The sequence below is a fragment of the Rhincodon typus genome, chromosome 12 (genome assembly GCF_021869965.1).
Source record: "Rhincodon typus isolate 14 chromosome 12, sRhiTyp1.1, whole genome shotgun sequence".
Taxonomy (NCBI): domain Eukaryota; kingdom Metazoa; phylum Chordata; class Chondrichthyes; order Orectolobiformes; family Rhincodontidae; genus Rhincodon; species Rhincodon typus.
The window spans coordinates 10,444,517-10,464,656 of NC_063343.1; the positions used below are offsets into that span (position 1 = coordinate 10,444,517).

Consider the following 20,140-nt stretch of genomic DNA (forward strand, 5'->3'; position numbering starts at 1 on the left):
CGTGTGTGTGTGTGTACGTGTGTGTGTGTGTACGTGTGTGTGTGTGTGTGTGTGTGTGTGTGTCACCAAAGGGGTGTGTGCTCTTTGCAATGGTGACCCTGGCATGAAAATATAAAACAGACAGAACCCAAATGATATACTATGTGCTCCCAAGAGTGAACGAGAAAAATGGGCTTCCTTCTATTGTCTTCCAGAGGTGGTGGTGGAGAGTAACAGGAAAATGGGGATCGGGTGGGGGAAGACTCAGAATCCAAGCAGGCCCCAGTGGAATCAGACAACACAAAAAGAGGCCTTTCGGCCCATTGTATCTGTACATCTTTTCAAAAGGTTTACCAATTAGTCCCACTACAACCCTGTCCCACAAGTTCAATTTTAATAATGACAAAACATTGAGATGTTCAAGCAGCTGTTTAATCAGGTAGGGCAATTGCAAACAGAAGTTCATATGAAAGAAAATGTCTGAGAACAGATGACAATGCTTCTGAGTATATAGTCTATTCTATTTTAAAATTACTCATTGATTGATTATGTCCCACACTCAGTATATCTTTATATCTTTAAGACACATGCTGTTGATATCATCATGGCATCGAAGCGTGTGACCTGAAGGTATAATGATCTCAGAATCCATCTTACCTCAAATCACTTAAAGCATGATACTCTACTGTAACCATGCTCCTGTGTTGTAAATGTACAGTTTAATACCAGCCTAGACACTTTGTCAGCAAGTATATTTGTATATAATTGTTGTAATAAATGACCTCTGGACTCTTCAATGACACTACATCTGAACTCCATTTCTTAAGTATGGGAAGTAACATAAGGATTACTGCATCAGATAAAACAACCAGCTGGAAGCAAACTCAGCCCAGAACCTGCTTCCACCATCCTTCCAGGCAGGGTGTTCCACATCAGAACGGCAGGCACTAACTCATTTGCCCCTTCTCTATACTCAAGAAGTTGGAATGGCTCTGATGGGACTCGCTAAGAAGGCTCACGCTGTTTTGTTTTGTCTTTACAGTGGTAGGGTCATTCAGAATTTAACGACGGAGCCCGAATTAGTGTTCCCATATAAACAGAAGGGCTCCCAGTGAATTTACTTTTGAACGCACAGTGGCAGGATTGAAGACGAAGTTCTTCTAGACATGTTCAACCTCCCAATAAACAAATATCATAACAGCCAAGTTAATTGCTGGCAAATCTCTGGACTCAGGAGCTGACATCTGAAAGTGCAATAAACTAGGTGCTGTTTAATCCACCCATTATGCAGGCTAATTGACTCAATTCACAAGTATATTCCTTTTTTCATTATCAGACCCTGTCAGCCTTTTGCTGGCTGTCACTGAAAGGGCCATGGCACTGGTGATTGATCATTGATAGATTGACAGTCAGATTAATTTAATTAAAATTGCCTCACTTGAGAAATGAAAGACAAAAAGCGAAGTGCTAATAGAGTTGCTCTCACAATAAATGATTCAGCTGGGCCACTTACAGAGCTTTGCCCAACTTATTCTACCAGAAAATCCCAAGTCACTCGCAGGCTCTTGTTTTAATTGCATCACATCTCGCAAAAGCTCTTCAGGTGCACGAGGAGCAGGGGCCAGCGTTACACAATAATCAGTCTGAACACACCTCCCTTGTCTCAGTGGAGACAAGCTGCTCAACAAGATCAGCCAAAGCAAGGGCACTTCAACAACTGAAGGCTGCACTCACTGCCAGTCACAGCATCACTCTCAGTCACCAACACGCATTTTTGTGAATCCGTAATCCTCACAGTGGAACAATGCCCAGCCTTTCTCCATAGGGTCAGCACAGGCAGGGGTAGAGTTGGTGTAGTGTTAGTGTCTTTACCTTTGGGCCAGGAGACCCAGATTCAAGTCCCACCTGTTCCAGATGCATGTTATAACATCCCCTGAACCGATTGATTAGGAAATACCTGCAATGGTTCAAGTTAATGCTAAAAAAAAGACAGGTGTGGAGGAGAGAGAAGGGTGGGGCTCAGGAAAGGAAGGGGGCAGACGGACCATAAGGGAGGTTACGGGGGATGGAGTGGCAGGAGAGAGGGGCAGAGAGGATGGGGAAAGCAGGAAGGACTAGCATGGGAGACAGAGAGAAAGGAGATAGAAGAGACAGCACAAAGAGAAGGAAATTGGTAAAGAGGATGGAGCTGGAGAAAGGGGGATAAAGAGTGGGGAGGGATTGGGTGGAGGATGGGGACATGAGTTGTGGGGACAGAAGGAGATGGCATTAGGAGGAGAGTGGTTTATATAGGACCTGTAGAAGGGGGGCGTGATTGGGGGAGAGAGAGAGAGGTGAGAGCACAAAGATGAGAGACAGAAAGAAGAGAGGCGGGGAGACAGAGAGGTGAAGATCAGGGGACGGCATACAGAGAAGGAGTCGACGGGGAGTGAGGGTTTGAGTAGAGAGCAAGGGTTGGGGAACAGAGAGAGAGATGAGGAGGATAGAGGTGAAAGAGAGGGGACAATGAGAAATGTGGAGAAGAGAGATCAAAAGGGTGGCGGGGGGTGCGGGCAGGTAACATTGTTATACTCCTAAAATAAGATGCAAGTTCCTTAAAGTTTAATCAATTACTTGGTGAAAACAACTTTTGTTGACATTCAGAAGTTTGAAGGATTATTTTATTGAAAAGGACCTTTTTAATCATTATTCCATTTACTCAGGAAAGAAGTTGCATGGTCTGAGGTGATTTAAAGGAAGGAGCTAATGATCTGAAGATTTCTTCCAAACCTGTTCTGCTGCCTGTGGGATGATTTGGCTTGTGCCTGGAACAAAGAGCAAGTTCTGATCTAGTCAGGGCAGCTAAGGCAATTAAAATGTGGGAGAGTAGATGAAGGGGAATTTACTCTCTGGTGGGCAAGTTCAGAACAACTATTAGAGCTAAGTAATTTGGGAATGACATCAGGAAAATGTACTTCATATAGAGAGTGGTTCCAATCTAGGGGTCAATTAAAAATTGTAAAAGTGAGATTAATAGATCTTTGTCAGCTTGGGTTATAAAAAGTCACACAACTAAGATAGTTGTTAAATATGAGATACAGATCAGCTGTGATTTAATTGATTTTAATTGAGTCTCAATGTCCGAATCCCATTCATACATTCCTAAGGTTACCCATGATATCCATCTTGATCATTCATCATGGAGTGCTGTGAGAAAGCACAGGCTCCGAAACGAACAGGGTGATGCCGCACATGTCAACCAACTGGCCAACCCATAAGGATTGGCCTCTGATTCAGAGCCACGGAGTGACATCCCGACAGAGAGTGCCTGCCTACAGAGAGGAGGGTGGACTACAGAGAAGGTCTGAGAAGTGTCAGAGGTATGGACACTACCACTGCACCATATATAGTGAGTCTAAGGACCTATCTAACTCGCAGTGGTAAAAGAAACGCTACTACTGAGTCTCAATGAGAAGAGGCACTTATCTTAATAACAAGAAGTAGTTTATTGCATGATACCAACAGGTACAAGATACGTGAACTAGTTAGTCTTTGTAATTGTGTCTGTCAGAGGCCCCTGAAGATGACATTTCATTCTGGGACACCATCAGATTGGGTGGAGCCCATTACAATCTCAAACATTAACCGTTTCAGAAACCATTAACTTATAAAATGGTTAGTGGGATCAACCTCTCCATCATCACAGATGAACAAATTCAGAAAATTCTACTGGGGTTCAAATGAAATTCCTTGGGTTCATGTGACTCAACACCCCCTTAACAATGCATTGCAAACTGAGCCATTATGATCAGCATCAGGATGATAACAGAATGCAAGGGTTACCTTATAAGGACAGGTTGTGTAGGCTCGGCTTGAATTCCCTCGAATATAGGGCGATTTGATGGAGCTGTCTAAAATGTTCAATAGGCTCAAACTCTCAATAGGAACAGTTTCTTCAAGATCCAGGGGTATAACCTTCAAACTAGACCTAGGTCCTTCAGCAATGAAACAAGGATGGGACTTTTTCATACCAAGGGCAGTTGAAAACTGCAACACTCTTTCGCCCTAAAAGCTGTGGATACTGCAGGTCAGTTGGAGGTTTCAAAAATGCACTCGGTGAACATCAGGTTAACAAAGATACGTAAATCACTTTGAGCTGCAAATCAGTTATCACCTAATTGAATAGCAGGCTGGGCCCAAGGAGATGAGTAACCTATTCTTGTTTCCATATAAATGATATGAAGGTTGAATGGCCTCCTCCTGTTCCTAGGTAACAAGCACAAGAGGCTGCTCAGCCTCCTCCTGTTTCTCTGTAAAAAGCAACATGGCCCAGACTCTCTTCTACTGAGGGACCGAATAGCCTCCTCTTGTACTGATATTGTAAACCCGATGATGTAGCCTACTGCTTCCTCTATGTAACAGGCATAATGAGCTGAATGGCCCTAATCCTGACCGGCACATTCTGAAACAAGGTTTTCTTTCCACAAGGAAGGACACTGTGCGGAGAAGTGTGTTGGAAGATGAAGGCACACTTGGATTGACTTCATAAGCTTCTGAATTTGAGGGCAATTTATTGACATGGTTAGGAAATTAGCTGAAACACAAGAGACAGAGGGCTGAATGGGTAGGCAGGCACTCTCTGTCAGGATGTCACTCCATGGCTCTGAATCAGAGGCCATTTCTTATGAGTAGCGAAGGAAGCTGGCTGGTTGACATGTGCGGCATCATCCTGTTCATTTTCGAGCCAGTGCTTTCTCACAGCACTCCATAATGAATGATCAAGATGGATGAATATCAAAATGGATGGGTTTGGTTCAAGTGGGACAGAGACGGGCGTGGGAGGAAGTTCACGTCTCAGAAATCTCTTTCCTGACTTAAATCCCACCTCCAAATCCCCATTTTCTGGCTCTGACTGAGATTTGTAAGAGAGCAGGTGAACAACCTAGTCCAAAGGGGTGGTTTAGAACTACAGAGGGTCTTCACAAAATCAAGTCATTAGTGTAAGGTGCCAAACATAGAAGAGAAGTGGTGTTACTGTGTCCATTCCCCTTGCTCACAAAGAACCTAGCATTGCCCTTCTCTGAGAATGTCCCTATGATGCACCTCAGGGCATTTTCCAAGATGCTATATAAATGCAAGCCATTGAAAAAGGTGCGTGTGTTTATATTTGTGTGTGGATGTGCATATTTGAGTGCATGTTTATATGTGGATACGTCACAGAAGAGCAAGACTGAGTTTTCTTCTGCTGCCCCTCCCATGATTGAAAAGATCGATCTCGCTGTCCGGGTAGGAGCACGTTAGAATGACTGCATGGCTCTTAATAGAGGGAGCTGGCCAATACGTGTGGCATTGCACACTCATACAAATCATGGCCTTCAGTAAAGAAAAAAAGTCGTAAATGATATATCAGTCAAATGCAGCCATTTAATCCAAACTACTGCTCTATTTGTGACTTCAGACAGAGATATACTTTGCTTGGCTTGGTTGAACGGGTGTTAAGGAAATCACATTGTGCCAGTAGAATTTTCAGACATAAACACAGATCTTCCTTTCAATAACCATCAAATGCTGCTAACTAAGAGCGAGCTCATATCCCTTGTTGAGGAGTACTTGATATCCAACAGGACAAGCTTAAGAGGCACATTAGCTGAGACAACAAAACATCTGTTTGTTTGACAGTTTACATGTCTTATGTTACTGAGATCTGATGGTATACGTTATTAGTATTTTTAAGTTTGTTGAAACTGACAGACCACTCCAATTTGGAAGCTTTATCTACACACAGCTTTATCTAGTCCCACTTCAATGAAGTCCGACAATTTATTTTGTTTCTTTGCTTCTCCATTTGTATAAGCTAGTTGTTTTCTTTTGCCAAATGCTAAGGTCACACTAATTGACACAGCGCAAGTAATTAAGCAGTCACTGTTCACATACTTGAAGGCTCAACTACCACATGGGCGCACACTGCTTTGACAGTAGCACTTCTAAGAGTCAACAGATCAGCAACCTTCCCTGGATCCAGCCAATCATACATGAGAAGTGCTGACTGCGGCACCAAGATAACGTGAAAAGTGATTACGATATGAAAATTAGCCCGAGTAGTGGGAGCACTTATTAGGTGAACCATCATACAGATCATCCTGTGGACTCTCTGGTAGACTCTTTATGTCGGCTTGTCAGACTACTCCAGGAGACAAGAATCTCTTCTCCCCAAGTTGACTCGGGCTCCATGCTGACAAAAGACCTATTGTATCTTACAAATGACTTTCTTTTCCCGACGACTTCAGTGCAGTCTCTGAGCCTGCCAAGCTTCACTCTGAGTGAGAGTCCATGCGCTTTCAAATCTAGTTTCTTTTCCTGCAATGCTGATTAACGTCAAGACTCTTGCCCTTTTCACCCCCAAGGGCTCTGCCTGTTCCTCCACCTGCTTCACCATCGTGTTTCATATCCCTTCATGGCTTTAATTGTTCCCTCCCACTGTAACCTCCTCCAGCTCTATACCCCTCTCCGAACTCTGCATTACCCCCCCAGATAGTATTGGCCTTTTGTCTACCTCCCACTTCCTTTGTCCAAACAATGGCAGGCATGCCTTCAGTCGTACAGGCTCCTTCTTTCAAGGAAGCCTCTTTGAATATAAGCTTTGGACTTCCCTCGTTCTTCATCTGGGCATAGTTAGTGGCTGCGAACAAGGAACTTCACCATGGAGAAGGGAGAAAGGGGGAGTCACAACTGAGATAAATCTTGCTGTCACTCAAGGTCCATGCACGTGATTCCCAACATGAGTCAACCAATAACAATCAGACGACTGGATCCTAGCTCGAGTTAGAAAACAACACTCAGCTATTACTTGAGAGGAAAATTGCCTTTATGTTACTGTCACTGTTTAAATATTGCTTCATCCAATTTCCCTAATCATTTCTTTATCTCTTTTTTGCAGCAGCCCCATCTGTTCCCAGTTAACTTAGCACAAATTAATGTCACATCCTTCCTGCACCATCTTCAGTGTTACTCATTCACAGACACGTCATTGGAGATCAGCGAGCGGTACTCAAAGATGTTGAATAACGAGTATCCAATGAGGAACCTTCCGCAGTCAGAAAGGCTTCCCATTGATCTAATTGCCAACATGGGGAAGATCAGTGGTTGCTCATTGTAGGAAAGGGCTGATCAGGCTGCACTTGTTAGCTGTCCAATACTGAGAAGAAGCAGTTTCAATGATTCAGTGTCTCTGACTGGGCAGGGTTGTCCATGACCAGCTCAATATTGGTGGCTTATCCACTATCATGAGTTGTCGACATCATTGCATAAACACTGCATTCTACTGAGGTCAGACAAAATCTCAGTCCAGCTGGACAATGTCCATCTGTGACTCACCAGCACAGACAAATTGCAAATTTGCCAGTTTTTTTATAGAACCGCTACAGTGTGGAAGCAGGCCATTCAGCCCATCACGTCTACACCGGCCCTCCGAAGAGCATCCCACCCAGACCCACCCCATCTCTGTAACCCTGCATGGCCCATGCCTAACCCAGCTAGCCTGCACATCCCTGGACACTATGGACAATTTAGCATGGACAATCCACCTAACCTGCACATCTTTTGGACTGTGGGGGGAAACTGCAGCATCAGGAGTAAAACCACACAAACATGGGGAGAACATGCAAACTCCACCCAGACAGTCGCCCGAGGCTGGAATCAAACCCGTTTCCCTGGCTCTGTCAGGCAGCAGTGCTAACCACTGAGCTACCACGCCGCCACGTAGATATGCTACGAATTGTAACCCCAGGTTTTAATATATACGTACAGCTAGCTCATACAGAGGGTAGTAGACTGGGAGAACAGCACAGGTGACCTCTTTAGTTTATCTCCACCAGTTGTTGTAACCTCAGCTACCTGAGCTTACATCAAGTGGCACACCCATGGCTCAGTGGGCTTGATCACTGATGAGCCTCTTATTATTGTTCACCAGGATTGATTCTGGAACTGCAAGCTGGGAAGGCTGAGCAGTTGAGAAGAGTGAAGAGCAAGAGGTGACTTGATGGAAGTCTTCAAAATTATGAAGGAGTTCAACGGGGAAGAGGAAGTTTCCACACACATGGAGCAGGCCAAAACCGGGCCCATTAGCTGGCTGTTGGATAACAGTGATGGAGGGGTGGGTGTCAGTGAGTCAGCACTGCTTTATAATTATCACCAAGATTGCGAGGAAATGGGACAGGGGAAATTCGTTGAGCAGAAGGTGCTAGGAGATTTGGCACCCAATGTGGTTGAGGTGGAGAACATTGCATCCATTAAGAGAAATGTGAAACATATATTTGAAGTAAAGGAATATGCTGAGCTATAGGCAGAAAGCAGGGCTGTCTGTGGTTTATTAAGTCACTCTAGCACATATAGACACATGGTCTGATTCTGTGCGGGAGCTGACTATGGCACTTCCTTTTTAATTGTCTCGCAAATCCCACTAAGGTATCCAATCCCATTTTGCTACATTGAAGTTATTGCCAAGCACTTTCTTTGACTTCCCTCTTTCTCTAGTTTCAGGCTTGGCAGAAGGTGGGTCACCTACACGCATCAGGTCTTCAGTGCAAAACACAAGGCGACATGAAAGCCAGGGCAAAATTTTGGCACAAAGCATTTTAGACACATTGAGAAACACATGCACACTGGCTGACGGATGTGATGCAGCCCTCAAACATGGCCTGGTTAAATGCTACATCCTCTTCAAAGAGTCTGAATTGGCCCGCACTTGAACTTGGCAGTGTACATTTCCACAGGTTCTTTGCTACAACAAAGGACTTTCGTCAGGCACCAAGTCAAACAGTTAGAACCTTTCGCTGTTCATAAGGGACATTTAAACACTACAGACCTTTTATTTCTTTCTTCTCCCCTGTGAGAAATGAGTCAAGTGAGGATAGATTTTTTTTTAAAACATTCTAAGCCATTGAATACATCTCTCTCCCTTGCCATTTACCACTTAGAGCTAAGCCTCTACAAATGAATCATTATTTGTTCACAAATTAGCTTTCAGAGGAGATGGCTGCAGAGATAAAAACTATACTCACCTGGAACCTTCGCATGTCCCTTGGGTTTCCCGCATTCTTCAGGCAGTTCTGATTGCATTTCAGAAAGAATTTCAAGAAGAACCTGAAGTGGGAAAGTGAGAGAGAGGAAAAACAGAATTGGATTAAAATTCTTTTACTGAATTAAAGGAAATGTCCACTTTGTGAGAGAATTTAAACAATTCTATTTCCATCGATTGAGTGCAGTGCACAAGCATCAGGATCATTGCTGCATCTGCTCCTTTTATTTCAAGTGCGTGTGTCAACTTTTTAACCTTCTGCTCTATTTTACCTTATTTTCTACCTTAGACTAATAATTTCACTAACCAGACAAAGACAAAGTCAGTTCAAACAAAAACAAATCGGCAATTAATTTAAGAATGTATGAACCTCATGTCCAGATTGTAGGGTAGTCATACAGACCAAGAGAGTTCAGATCATTCCTGGTTCATACCAAGGTCTGTAAGTATATGTAAATGAGTACATTTGATGATACATGTGAATGTGTTTGCAAGTATGTACATATGAATGTGTGGTTGCTTATACATGTGAATGTGTTTATATATACGTGTGAGTGTTTTTATATGTACGTGTGAGTGTGTTTGTACATACGTGTGTTTGTATGTACATGTGAGCATGTTTATATGACCTTGAATGTGTGCTCGTATAAATGTGTGTGTGTTTATATGCCTAGGTGAATGTGCGTGCTTGTATGTAAGTGTGAATGTGTGTATGTAAGAGTGTTTTGTCTGATACGATTCCTGTGAATTACCCTGGGGTGTCTTTTTTTACTGTGAAATGCATGATATAAAGGCAACTTGTTCTTGTGTGTATATCTAAGCACATCTCTGTGTGTTTCTGTGCATGTGTGGGCTTGAATGGGCATGAGTCTGTTTCTGTCTACATATATATTGGTATGTGTCTGTTGTCATATATGTGTATTTGTGCGTTTGTGTACATGTTTATGTATATGTGAGTATTTGTGTACGGGTCCATGCTTCCGCTTGTGTGTGTGTGCATGGGTGTGTATGTAAGTTCCTGTTCATTTGTGAAGGGGTTGATGCAAACTGGACATGGCCAATTGTGACTGACAAATTCCCCTGATAAGTGAGTTGAAAAAAACACTGCCTGCTGTGGTAGTCGCCATGAAAGTCAGCAGGCCTCAGCTGAGAAGTGCTGCTCGACTATGTAAAGCTCTGGCTACAATTCAGTGTATCTTGTGTGTCAGAGTGAGCATTAGATAGGACTGAGTTTGACAAGTCAGAGAGCATTAAACACTCTCAGCCTAGCCTTATGCAGGACAGACAATCACTTACATAAATCAAGGCACCAAAGGGTCGCTGGTGTCTGTGGAACTGCAAACACAGTTCATGTAGATACAAGAAAATATAATGACGCTGCACTGATTGCTTGCATTGTGCTATTTACAACATGTTCCCTGCCTCTGACCCCCAACACAGATGCAACAAACCATTCTATTAACACACAGATGCCCAACAGCCCTTAGAAAGGAGGTGAGCATCACATTCCAGGGTGTTGTCCCAGACTGAAGTATTATCCGAGGAATCATACTGTCTTCACAGAGGCTTTTGGGGCTTTTTTTTTGCACTTCTAACATCTTTCTATCTCACTTTCAGATTCCTTTCGCAAAATACATTTTCATTTACAAAGAAGCGGTGAGGAGGTGGGGGCGGAATCTTGTTGCTGTTTAATTTCTGGTGTGTTAAGAGTGTCCTTTTCATTGCTCCCTATTGTCGAACTGCTACATCCAACTGTGTCAGTCTGCTCGCAACTTGCAGACCATGTTGTCAGTATAAACGCTAGCGTCTGAATGAGAGACAAACGTGTGGCCCTGGGGGAGGTTGGGGGCGAGGGGGGGGGGGGAGCTGTCTGTGAGCCAAGAGAGCCCGTGGAAGACGGTGCTGAATGTGACAAAAGTCTTGCCAGGAAGAACTGAGACGCAGTCACACAACTCCAGACTCCTGACATGCTGTTCACTCCTTGGCTGGTCCTTGCTCTGTCAGCAGCTCGTCAGTTAGTACCCAGAGCTATGAAGGGCACGGACACCCGATCCCCGAGCCTGACCTGCTACAGCCGTCAGGAATGTTGCGCTCGGTCCCCCTGGGGGCCTGCAGCAATGAGTGGGCTGTGGAAATAAGAGGATGCACCATCTGTTGGGAAGCAAAGACAGCCCTGTCAGCCAGCATCTCGAACAGACCCTTATGTGGCGATCTCTTCTCAGAAACTGCCGGTTCAGAGGGGAGCTGCTGGAGGCTCCGGGGACCATCTCCTGAGTGCATCAGGGCACCTCCGAAATGCACTCCCCTTTGCAGCTGCCCACTTTGGCCACAGCAGCCTCACGGAATACTTTTCAACTGATGTAGATGAAACGCTTAAAAATACCTACGCACACAAAACAGCTCCCCCACCCCACTCCCCAAAACTGGGTAATGGTGCGTGAGCCATCGAGATTTTTTTTCTGGGATAAATTTTCCTGGAATCTATAAACAGAAGGACATGTGGCAATTTGCTGATGCGGCGAGTTTTCTCAAATATGGGGGGGGAAATAAAAATCCGTTCAGAGGGAATGTCAGCTGCGATACTTATTTTGCAACCATCCTGGGTGTCAGTTTCAGGCCAACTTCACGACATCAGCAGCAAACCACGTCAGTTTATTTTCTCACCCTTTTCTGTCTCTCTGAGGTTTGGTTAACGCCGAGGCCAGGCCACAAGAGTGTACAGCAGCGAGAGAACAAAACAGCAGATTCAGCGCTCAGAGCAGAAGAAGCAGATTGGCACTCAGTGCAAAGGGCTGTGTATCTGCTGAGCTACAACAGGCACGGTGGGAGGTTAAACTGAGTCACAGTTACTGCTTTACGTTAGCTGTGGGACCACATCTGACAGTGGTACAGCTATAATTATGTATTAAGTGAAAGAAGCCCTTCACCTTCAAATGAAGAAGGTTATCTCCAACTTGTTGCATCAAATCCCACACCTCCCCTCACATTTCATTCGGTTAGCAACAGGGACTTGCAAAAGCCTGCGGTACTGGTATTTAGTGATCACCCTGTTACACTTGTAGCCCTGTTCGACAATGTAACTGGAAACCTGCCTCAGGATCTGCCCGTATTATTGCTGACCTCGGCTTGTGTGTACAATCCTCATCAGTTTGTTACTGGAAATGAGGCAGTTGCATCCCAGGTCTGGCAATATTTAGCCAAGGCTTGATGTGAGTCACTGCATACAATTTACAGTGATATTAGTGCTCCTTTTCTCAAAACCATTTGAGCTAGGTAGTTATCTACGTTGTGCTTTAAAAGATGCTGTCTTCAGAAAATAATGTTCCACATCGATTTGCATAAACGACCTCCAGAGTAGAAGCATCAGCTAGGTTCCCCCTATACAGATCAGGTGGACCCAGCGAAAACCCAAATGAGGTTGTCATAATTGTCTTCAGCACCCTTGGGCTTGTGGGGAGGTGCAGATTTGCAATTCAAGCCCTGAACCGATGGTCCTGTGTTGGGTCAAGATAAACCCGGATCCTGTTGTGAAGCTCTCTGCAAACTTGTTGTTTATCCCATCTTTGGCCCGCCTTTAAACTTGAGCTTATCCAAACCTCTGACTTCCGAATCCCAACTTGCGCCAAGTCCCATTCATCAATCCACCCCCTCTGTGCCCCTTTTGTTCCCGGTTCATCAGTGCTTCAATTTTCAAATTCTCATGACACAAAGATAGGTGGAGGGGCAGGTCGTGTTGAGGAAGCGGGAAGGCAGCAGTAGTGCTTGGATAGGCTAGGAGAGTGGGCAGATAAGTGGCAGGTGGAATACAATGTGGGTAAGTGTGAGGTTATGCACTTTGGTAGGAAGAACAGAGGTGGAGACTATCTTCTAAATGAGAAGAGGCTTCAGAAAGCTGAAGCACAAAGGGACTTGGGAGTCCTTGTTCATTATTATATTAAGGTTAACACACAGGTTCAGTTGGAAGTTAGGAAACCAAATGCAATGTTAGCATTCGTTTCAAGACGGCTAGAATACAACAGCAGAGGTGTACTACTGAGGCTATATAAAGGTTTGGTCAGACTGCATTTGGAATATTGTGAGCAGTTTTGGACACAATATCTAACAAAGGATGTGCTTGCATTGGAGGGGTTCCAGAGGAGGTTTACAAGAATGATGCTGGGAATGAAGGGCTTGTCATATGAGGGGCAGTTGAGGACACTGGGTTTGTACTTGATGGAGTTTAGAAGGATAAAAGGGGTTCTAGTTGAAACTTTCAGAATACTAAAAGGCCTGGATGGATTGGATATGGAGAAGATGTTCCTACTAGTCGGAGAGACTAGGACCCAAGGGCACAGCCTTAGAGTGAAGGGACAATCTTTTAGAACTGAAATGAGGAGGAATTTCTTCAGGCAGAGGGTGGTTAATCTGTGGAACTCGCCGCTGCAGGAGGCTGTGGAGGCCAAGTCATTGGGTGTATTTAAGACAGAGGTAGATAAGTTGTTGATTAATAAGGGGATCAAGGGTTACAGGGAGAAGGCCAGAGAATGGGGTTGAGAAACATATAAGCCATGATCGAATGGAACAGCAGATTTGATGGGCTAAATGGCTTAATTCTTCTGCTATATGTTACGGTCATTCTTGCATTCAAATCTCTCTATGCTCTCACCCTTCCCAAGCTCACTAACCTCTAGCATTCAAGCTTTCTGCATTCCTCCAAATTGGGCCTCTGGCACATCCCACTGGCAGATATGCTTTTAGCTGTCTCAGGCCTAAGCTCTGGAATTCTCCCTCTGAAACTATCTCACATTCCTTGTTCCTCTGTGAGGCTCCCTCTGACCTGCCCGAACATCTCTTCCTGCATCTCAGAGATGAGCCAAATGTGTTGGGAAAGCTGAATGAAGTCCTATCTTTTTTTTAAATTAATTCACAGGATGAAGGCACCATTGGCTAGGCCAGCAATTATTGTCTATTCAGACAGCAGTAAAGAGTCAACTGATAAGCCTGGAGTCAGCCAGACCAGAGAAGGATGGCAGTTTCCTTCCTGAAAGGACATTAGTGAATCAGATAGGCTTTTCCTGACAATAGACAATGGTTTCATGGTCTTCATTAGACTCTTAACTCCAGATTTTTATTGATTTCAAAATCCACCATCCACTGTAGCAGGATTTGAACTCAGGTCTCTCAACATTACCTGGGTCTCTGGATTAACAGTCCAGCGATAATACCACTAAACCAACACCTCCCCCTAAAATCTGTGGTGAACTAACACAGAGAAAGATGAGATTTGAGGTTCAGAAACTAATCATAATATGAACTACCAGCTCAGCATAAATATGTCGACATTAATTAATGAAATAGCTGCAATTAAAGGCATGAATATTCAAGATTACATATTCCAGACATATTCTGTGTGGCCACTAGAGTGTGATTTTTAAAATCCTGTACAACACAATTCTAATTATCAAATTACTGATTTCTTCCACTTGATATTCATGAACTGATTTAGCTCCTTGCTCTGATCAAGCAGTTTCTTCCTCCTGCCTGCAAAGCAATAATGTTGTGAGAAGTTAAAGGTCAGATTTGGAGTTAGGCCTGTGACAGGCCTAGTTAGAATGCTCACAACACGGTGACTTTGAATCAGAATAAAGAATCTGGTAATTAATCTGACTCATCTTCATTTACTTTCCGGCAAGCGCTTACATTCAGTCAGTCTGTCACTTTATAATTGTTTCCCAGTCTGGAATGTTCCCTCTGCCTGGTTCATTTCCTTCCCACCCCCCGTCAGTTTTCCCCACTTCCCCCAATCCAGAATCTGGCTTTGTTGCAACTTCGGGACCTTCAAGGTGTGCTTTCTTGCTGTAATAATCTTGATGTTGAATACAAAAGTGCAAATTGACACTAAGTCCTTTCAGCTAGATTCAATCCAGTCTTCAGCTTACATCTGTACATATGGCAGAATCTGCTGAACCTCACCAGAAGTCAACAGTGTCATTAGCTCATTAGTTATGAATTACGTTCCTATTTCACCTTCCTTGTCCTGTTCTCCCTTTCATCACAAATGGAAACACTGACTATTGCTCAACCCTCTCAGGATTCCGAGTACTGGCACCATCATTAATGTGCAGCTTTGCACCCAGTTAAGTGGAGGCAGTTTGGACATGCCAGATAGAAGGTAATTGGCATCCCACATTACCAATGTGGCCCTGGATCTCCTGCTGGACTGGGGGTGCATGCAGTCACTGCCCTGAGAGGCTGGTGACTAATAAGATTTCTGGAGGAGAGAGCGGAGAACTAAAGTCACCAGTTGGGAATTGTCGCCATCTACTTTCTATCCCTCAGTTGGCAGATAGGGAGCTGCACATTGAAAAGACAAGAAGGGGATGTTAATGTATGAAAATAGACCCCTTGCCGCTCACTAGAGAGAATCTCGTCTCGCCAGTCCACACTCAGTTTAAAATAGGACCCTTTGCTCTTGTGGACAACGAGTTCCTCACTGTTAATCCCATGCAATTTTCCCAACTTTCTCATCAACTTTCAGGGGCTGGAAAGATTCTGCCCACAGTCGGTTCCAGCAGGGACAGTGCAGGAATGGAAGTCAATGCCAGGAAGCTTGGAAGTGTTTGTAGGCCAAAAGCCACAGATTGTCTGTATATACAACCAAAATTAAATATACTGGTTTAGCTCGAGAACTCAAACATTTCCTTTTGCTTTTGCAATAACTGGGTTAGCCACATGGTTATGGGTCAAGTACCTTTCTTGAGGCCTGAGCATGAAGATCATGGTTAACACTCCAGAGCAGGACAGAGGGCAAGCTGGACTGTAAGAGGTGCCGTCTTTCAGATGAAATGTTAAACCAAAGCCCCTTGTTGCCCTCTCAAATGAATGTAAAAGATCTCTGGGCACTTTCAAAGAAGAGTCCAGGATTTACCCCCAGTGTCTGGTATCTATTTATTCCTCAACCAATGCCATTGAAAGCAGACGATCTGCCCTTACCACATTGCTGTTTGTGGGAGCTTGCTGTGCACAAATTGGCAACCGTGTTTTCTACATCACAACAGTGACTTGAATGAAAAGGTACTTCATTGGCTGTCAATGCCTCTTCTGTGGTTATGATGGGCACATTTTTTATTGACTTATTTACATTTTCTTTCTTTTTTAAAATGTATTTTCCATTCATTCATTCGGTAAGAATTTGGACCATCTATTTAAATCGTGCCTTTTGCACAATGGGTATCAAAATAGCTACTTTAACCCCACAGAAATTACAGGGTTCCACAATATCTTCCTCAGTAATCTGCTATGTATATTAAATCTTCACTACATAATATGCAAGAGGGTGCGAGAATCCTTCACTCAGCCTGGAAACTGTCGTTGGACTTTCCATTCAAGTGGTTTTCAAATCCAAACATCTGAATTTGTGGGGGTTAATTCAATGTTCCTGAGATAATCCCAAAGCAATCAGTTTGGAAGGGATTTGTGGATAACCTACAGCTGCTAATGGGCCTCCACCTCACCGTGAAATGCAACAGCTGTAATTGTCTCAAGAAACATTTTGCACAGTACAGCACTGAACACGAAAGTTTGCTGTCAGTAAAGACGAGTCTTTTCTTTTCAACAGCAGATGTATGGGATCTGCCCTGGTCACAGGAATCATTACACTTCAGGGTATCAATATGACCTGCTACAAGTCAGGCAGCATCATCCACTTCCAGTGGATGCAGTGTCCCGGCTGAGCTTGCCTTCACTAATTACAACCCTACAACAGAACAGGTACAGACTAACAATGAGCACAGACAAATGATTAGATTTAGCACTGAGCTAGCAATTGTATAATAGAGTAATGCACAAATGTGACACCACGCTTATCCAAGTGAGACATACTGCTAAATATAATGCTTGTGTACTGGGGGCATATTCTATTTGTTTAAATATGACATTGCACCAGGACATTTTCCAACAAAGCAATTACAGGCACAATGACTTTATCAACAAGTGTTCAGCTCTCCCCACATATTGACTTGCTGGATAGGAGTGCAGGTTGCAGGCATGTCAGCCACGATTCAGTCTGTACGCCTGTCTCCAAGTCAGAAAGCTCTGGGTTCAAATCCCACCTCAGAGATTAAAACAACTTCTTGGTGTTCTTGTTAATATCTAAACTAAAACCTGCATAAGTAAAAGGCACATTTTCAGGACATTTCTGCATTCCTGCTTGCGGGAGCTTGCTGTGAGCAAATTGGGTGTTGTGCTTCCTGTAATGCAATAGTGACTACACCTCAAAAGTACCTAACTGGCTTTAGGACATCCTGTGGTGCTATAGAGCATAATGTAAGTGCAGTTTTTTTTCTCCTGAAATTGCCAGTTGTATACTTATTTAACTTCACCCCACAGCAGGAGTGCAGGATGACTTCAGCTAGGAAAAAATAAAGAATGCACACCCCACATCCCTGGAATACCTCAAACAGCTGTGGGGCCATTCAGCCAGGGCTTTGAGCTATAGTCTCTTTGGGGGATCACTGTGGACTTGATGGGCTGATTGGCCTGCCTCCACACTGTTGGAATTCTATGATTCTGAGAAACAATCAGGAGTTCTTGGCCCTTTGAACCTCCTCCGCCATTCAATAAGATCATGGCTGATCTGATTTTAACCTCAACTCTACATTCCTGCATTTCCCCAATAATCTTTCATCTCCCTGGAAATCAACTAATCAAGAATTTGCCTCGCTCTGCCTTTAAAATATTGTAAAGGTTCTGCATCCACTGCCTTTTCAGGAAGGGAATCTGTTCAGTGAGACAGAAATATTGACTAAGTGTGCAACAGAACACCACTAGATCTTCTACATCCTCCCAAACAGGTTGACAGTTTAATATATCATTCTAAAAGATGACACCGCCGACAATGCAGGACCTCCCTCGGTACCGCGCTAGAGCAACAGCTCAGATTATATACTCTGCTTCTGCAGTGAGGCTGACCATGGTAATCAAAATCAAGAGGGCTGACACTGGCACAGTAATCCCAATTACCCACCGAGTTAATAAGTCAGACAGGGCAGCAAACTGGCAGGTTCGACAACCAGTCTGTGCTGAGTTCTCTGGTGTCAGTCTCCACAAAACTGGCCTTTGAAACACAAGGATGGGGAGTGGAAAAGTAACAGAACAACCTGTCTGGCACCACACCACAGTAACTCCTACATACAATGTACAGTGTGGGCTTAGTGAACAGGGCATATCCGTCCAGACAGGATAATGTACTGAAATGGCCGGTCAACACCATTTGGAAATGAGAACAGGTGAAAATAATCCATGAGTGAGATCCCGGGGGCTCTGCCTGTTGAGCATAGTTTATCTCCCGGATACCAATCATCAATCTTTCTGAAGGGTGCCACCCATCCTTCACAGGTCAGTCTGGCTACTGCTGGGGGCTATCCCACCACAGGGTAGATCAGAACCAACCTGAAACCGGTGCACTCAGAGTTGTAACACAGTGGGCAAGAGGTTGCCTCTGACTTCTCTGAGCTTAGGTCTGTGAAATGAGACCATCCTGGCCAAATTTGCTACCTGAGCTGAGCTTGGCAAATGCAACATAGAACTGAGGTGAGAAGAAAGGGTATTCCCTGTGCACATGGTCCAGCTGCACACAGGTCGAGCGGGCTAGGTCATGGTGGTGTGGTCCCTCAATTCTTGACGTAACGAAACTAATTCAAACGGGCATTTCAGCTTAAAATGACATTGAGTGCCACCCCAATGCACTTCTGCATTTTCACTGGAACGTGTACAAAATCAGGAGTGGGCTGGGCAGAGTGGACAGGGTGAAGCTGTTTTCACTTGTAAAAGAAAAAAGAACAAGAAGGGACAGTATAAAAGTGCTGTGTGTAAAAGAAGCAAGGCTGATGTGAGAAAAAATAGGGAGTATTTAGGGTGCCTGGGAATGTGGTGGAGACAGGATCAATTGAGGTGTTCAAGAGAACACTGGATGGGATTTTTTGGATAGTTATGATATGCAGGGATTTGGAGAAAAGGCAGGAGATTGGCACTAGATCATAGAGCTGGACGAAATAATAGAGCTGCTGCAGGCAGGATGGGCTGAATGGCCTCCTTCTACATCATAATAATTCTGTGATTTGCCTAGAGCTCCTGGTGGACTTGTCCCTTTTCCAAAGGTGGGATTTCTCTATGTATACAGGCTAAACTCCACAGGATCAGTGGATCTCAGCTGCTGCAGGGTATCAGTAACACAGGGAATGTGAGAGATTCCACAAGCCACGAGGCTTAACCTTTGTGCTGACACCCAGTTTTGCTTTCAGCCACGTTAAATCCCCCGTAAATACTCAACAGCTTCACTTGATTTATAGGGCACATGGCAAGGCTGATCTGCAGACAGTTTTGAGGAAAGGCACTGGCTGCTTATTTCTACTGTTGGTATTTCTGATGCAACATTTGCATTCTGCCTGCAGTTAGACTGTACAGAATGAAAAGACAGTGAGAAACCTTTATTTGATGTCTTCGACGATCAACACCCAATCAAGTACTTTTTATAAAGTTAAGTTGTTGTTTTAATATCAGAGACAAGGCAGTCAGCTGCTCATTTGAAGAGATGCTACAGGCATGATCGGCTTAATAGCCTCTTTCTGTGCCGTAACAATTCTGAGATTATTTGAGCGCTGCAATCTCCAACACAAACAGCAATGTGATAGCAATCAGGTAAACTGCCTTCAACAACATTAGTTAGGGATAATTACTGGCCCACCAAACAGAATAGCCCTGCTATTCATCAAAAATTGCCAATGAATCTTTGACTGAGAGACAGGCAGAGGTCTTGGTTAAACAACACATCTAATGATAGAACTTCTAACACTGTAGCAGTCAGCATTGTGTGCTCAGTCCTTTCCTACTTTCTGATCATCAAGATCCTTCCTCACTGACGTCTTTATCTTTTCCTTTGCTTTCAAAGCTACCCCTCTGTTTGTCCTTTCAAAATATCATGTACCCTGATATATTTATTTCTTAAACTTGGTCACCTTGTAACCATGTCTCTGTAATGTCAATTTGATCTGAACCACTTACCATACTTGTGCCATTAGCTCATCCACCTTATTGTGGATGCTTCACACATTCACATAAGAGCCTCAG

At 44.0% G+C, this 20,140-nt stretch overlaps 1 protein-coding gene across 1 annotated transcript in view; it reads right to left on the minus strand.

Moving 5' to 3' along the window:
• The window catches only part of ebf1a (EBF transcription factor 1a), a 392,441-nt gene that overhangs the window by 177,120 nt on the left and 195,181 nt on the right, over positions 1-20,140 (minus strand). Inside the window, exon 7 of the mRNA XM_048603786.1 lies at positions 9,018-9,099. Coding sequence (XP_048459743.1) covers positions 9,018-9,099 — 82 coding nt within the window. The remainder of the gene's footprint in view (positions 1-9,017; positions 9,100-20,140) is intronic.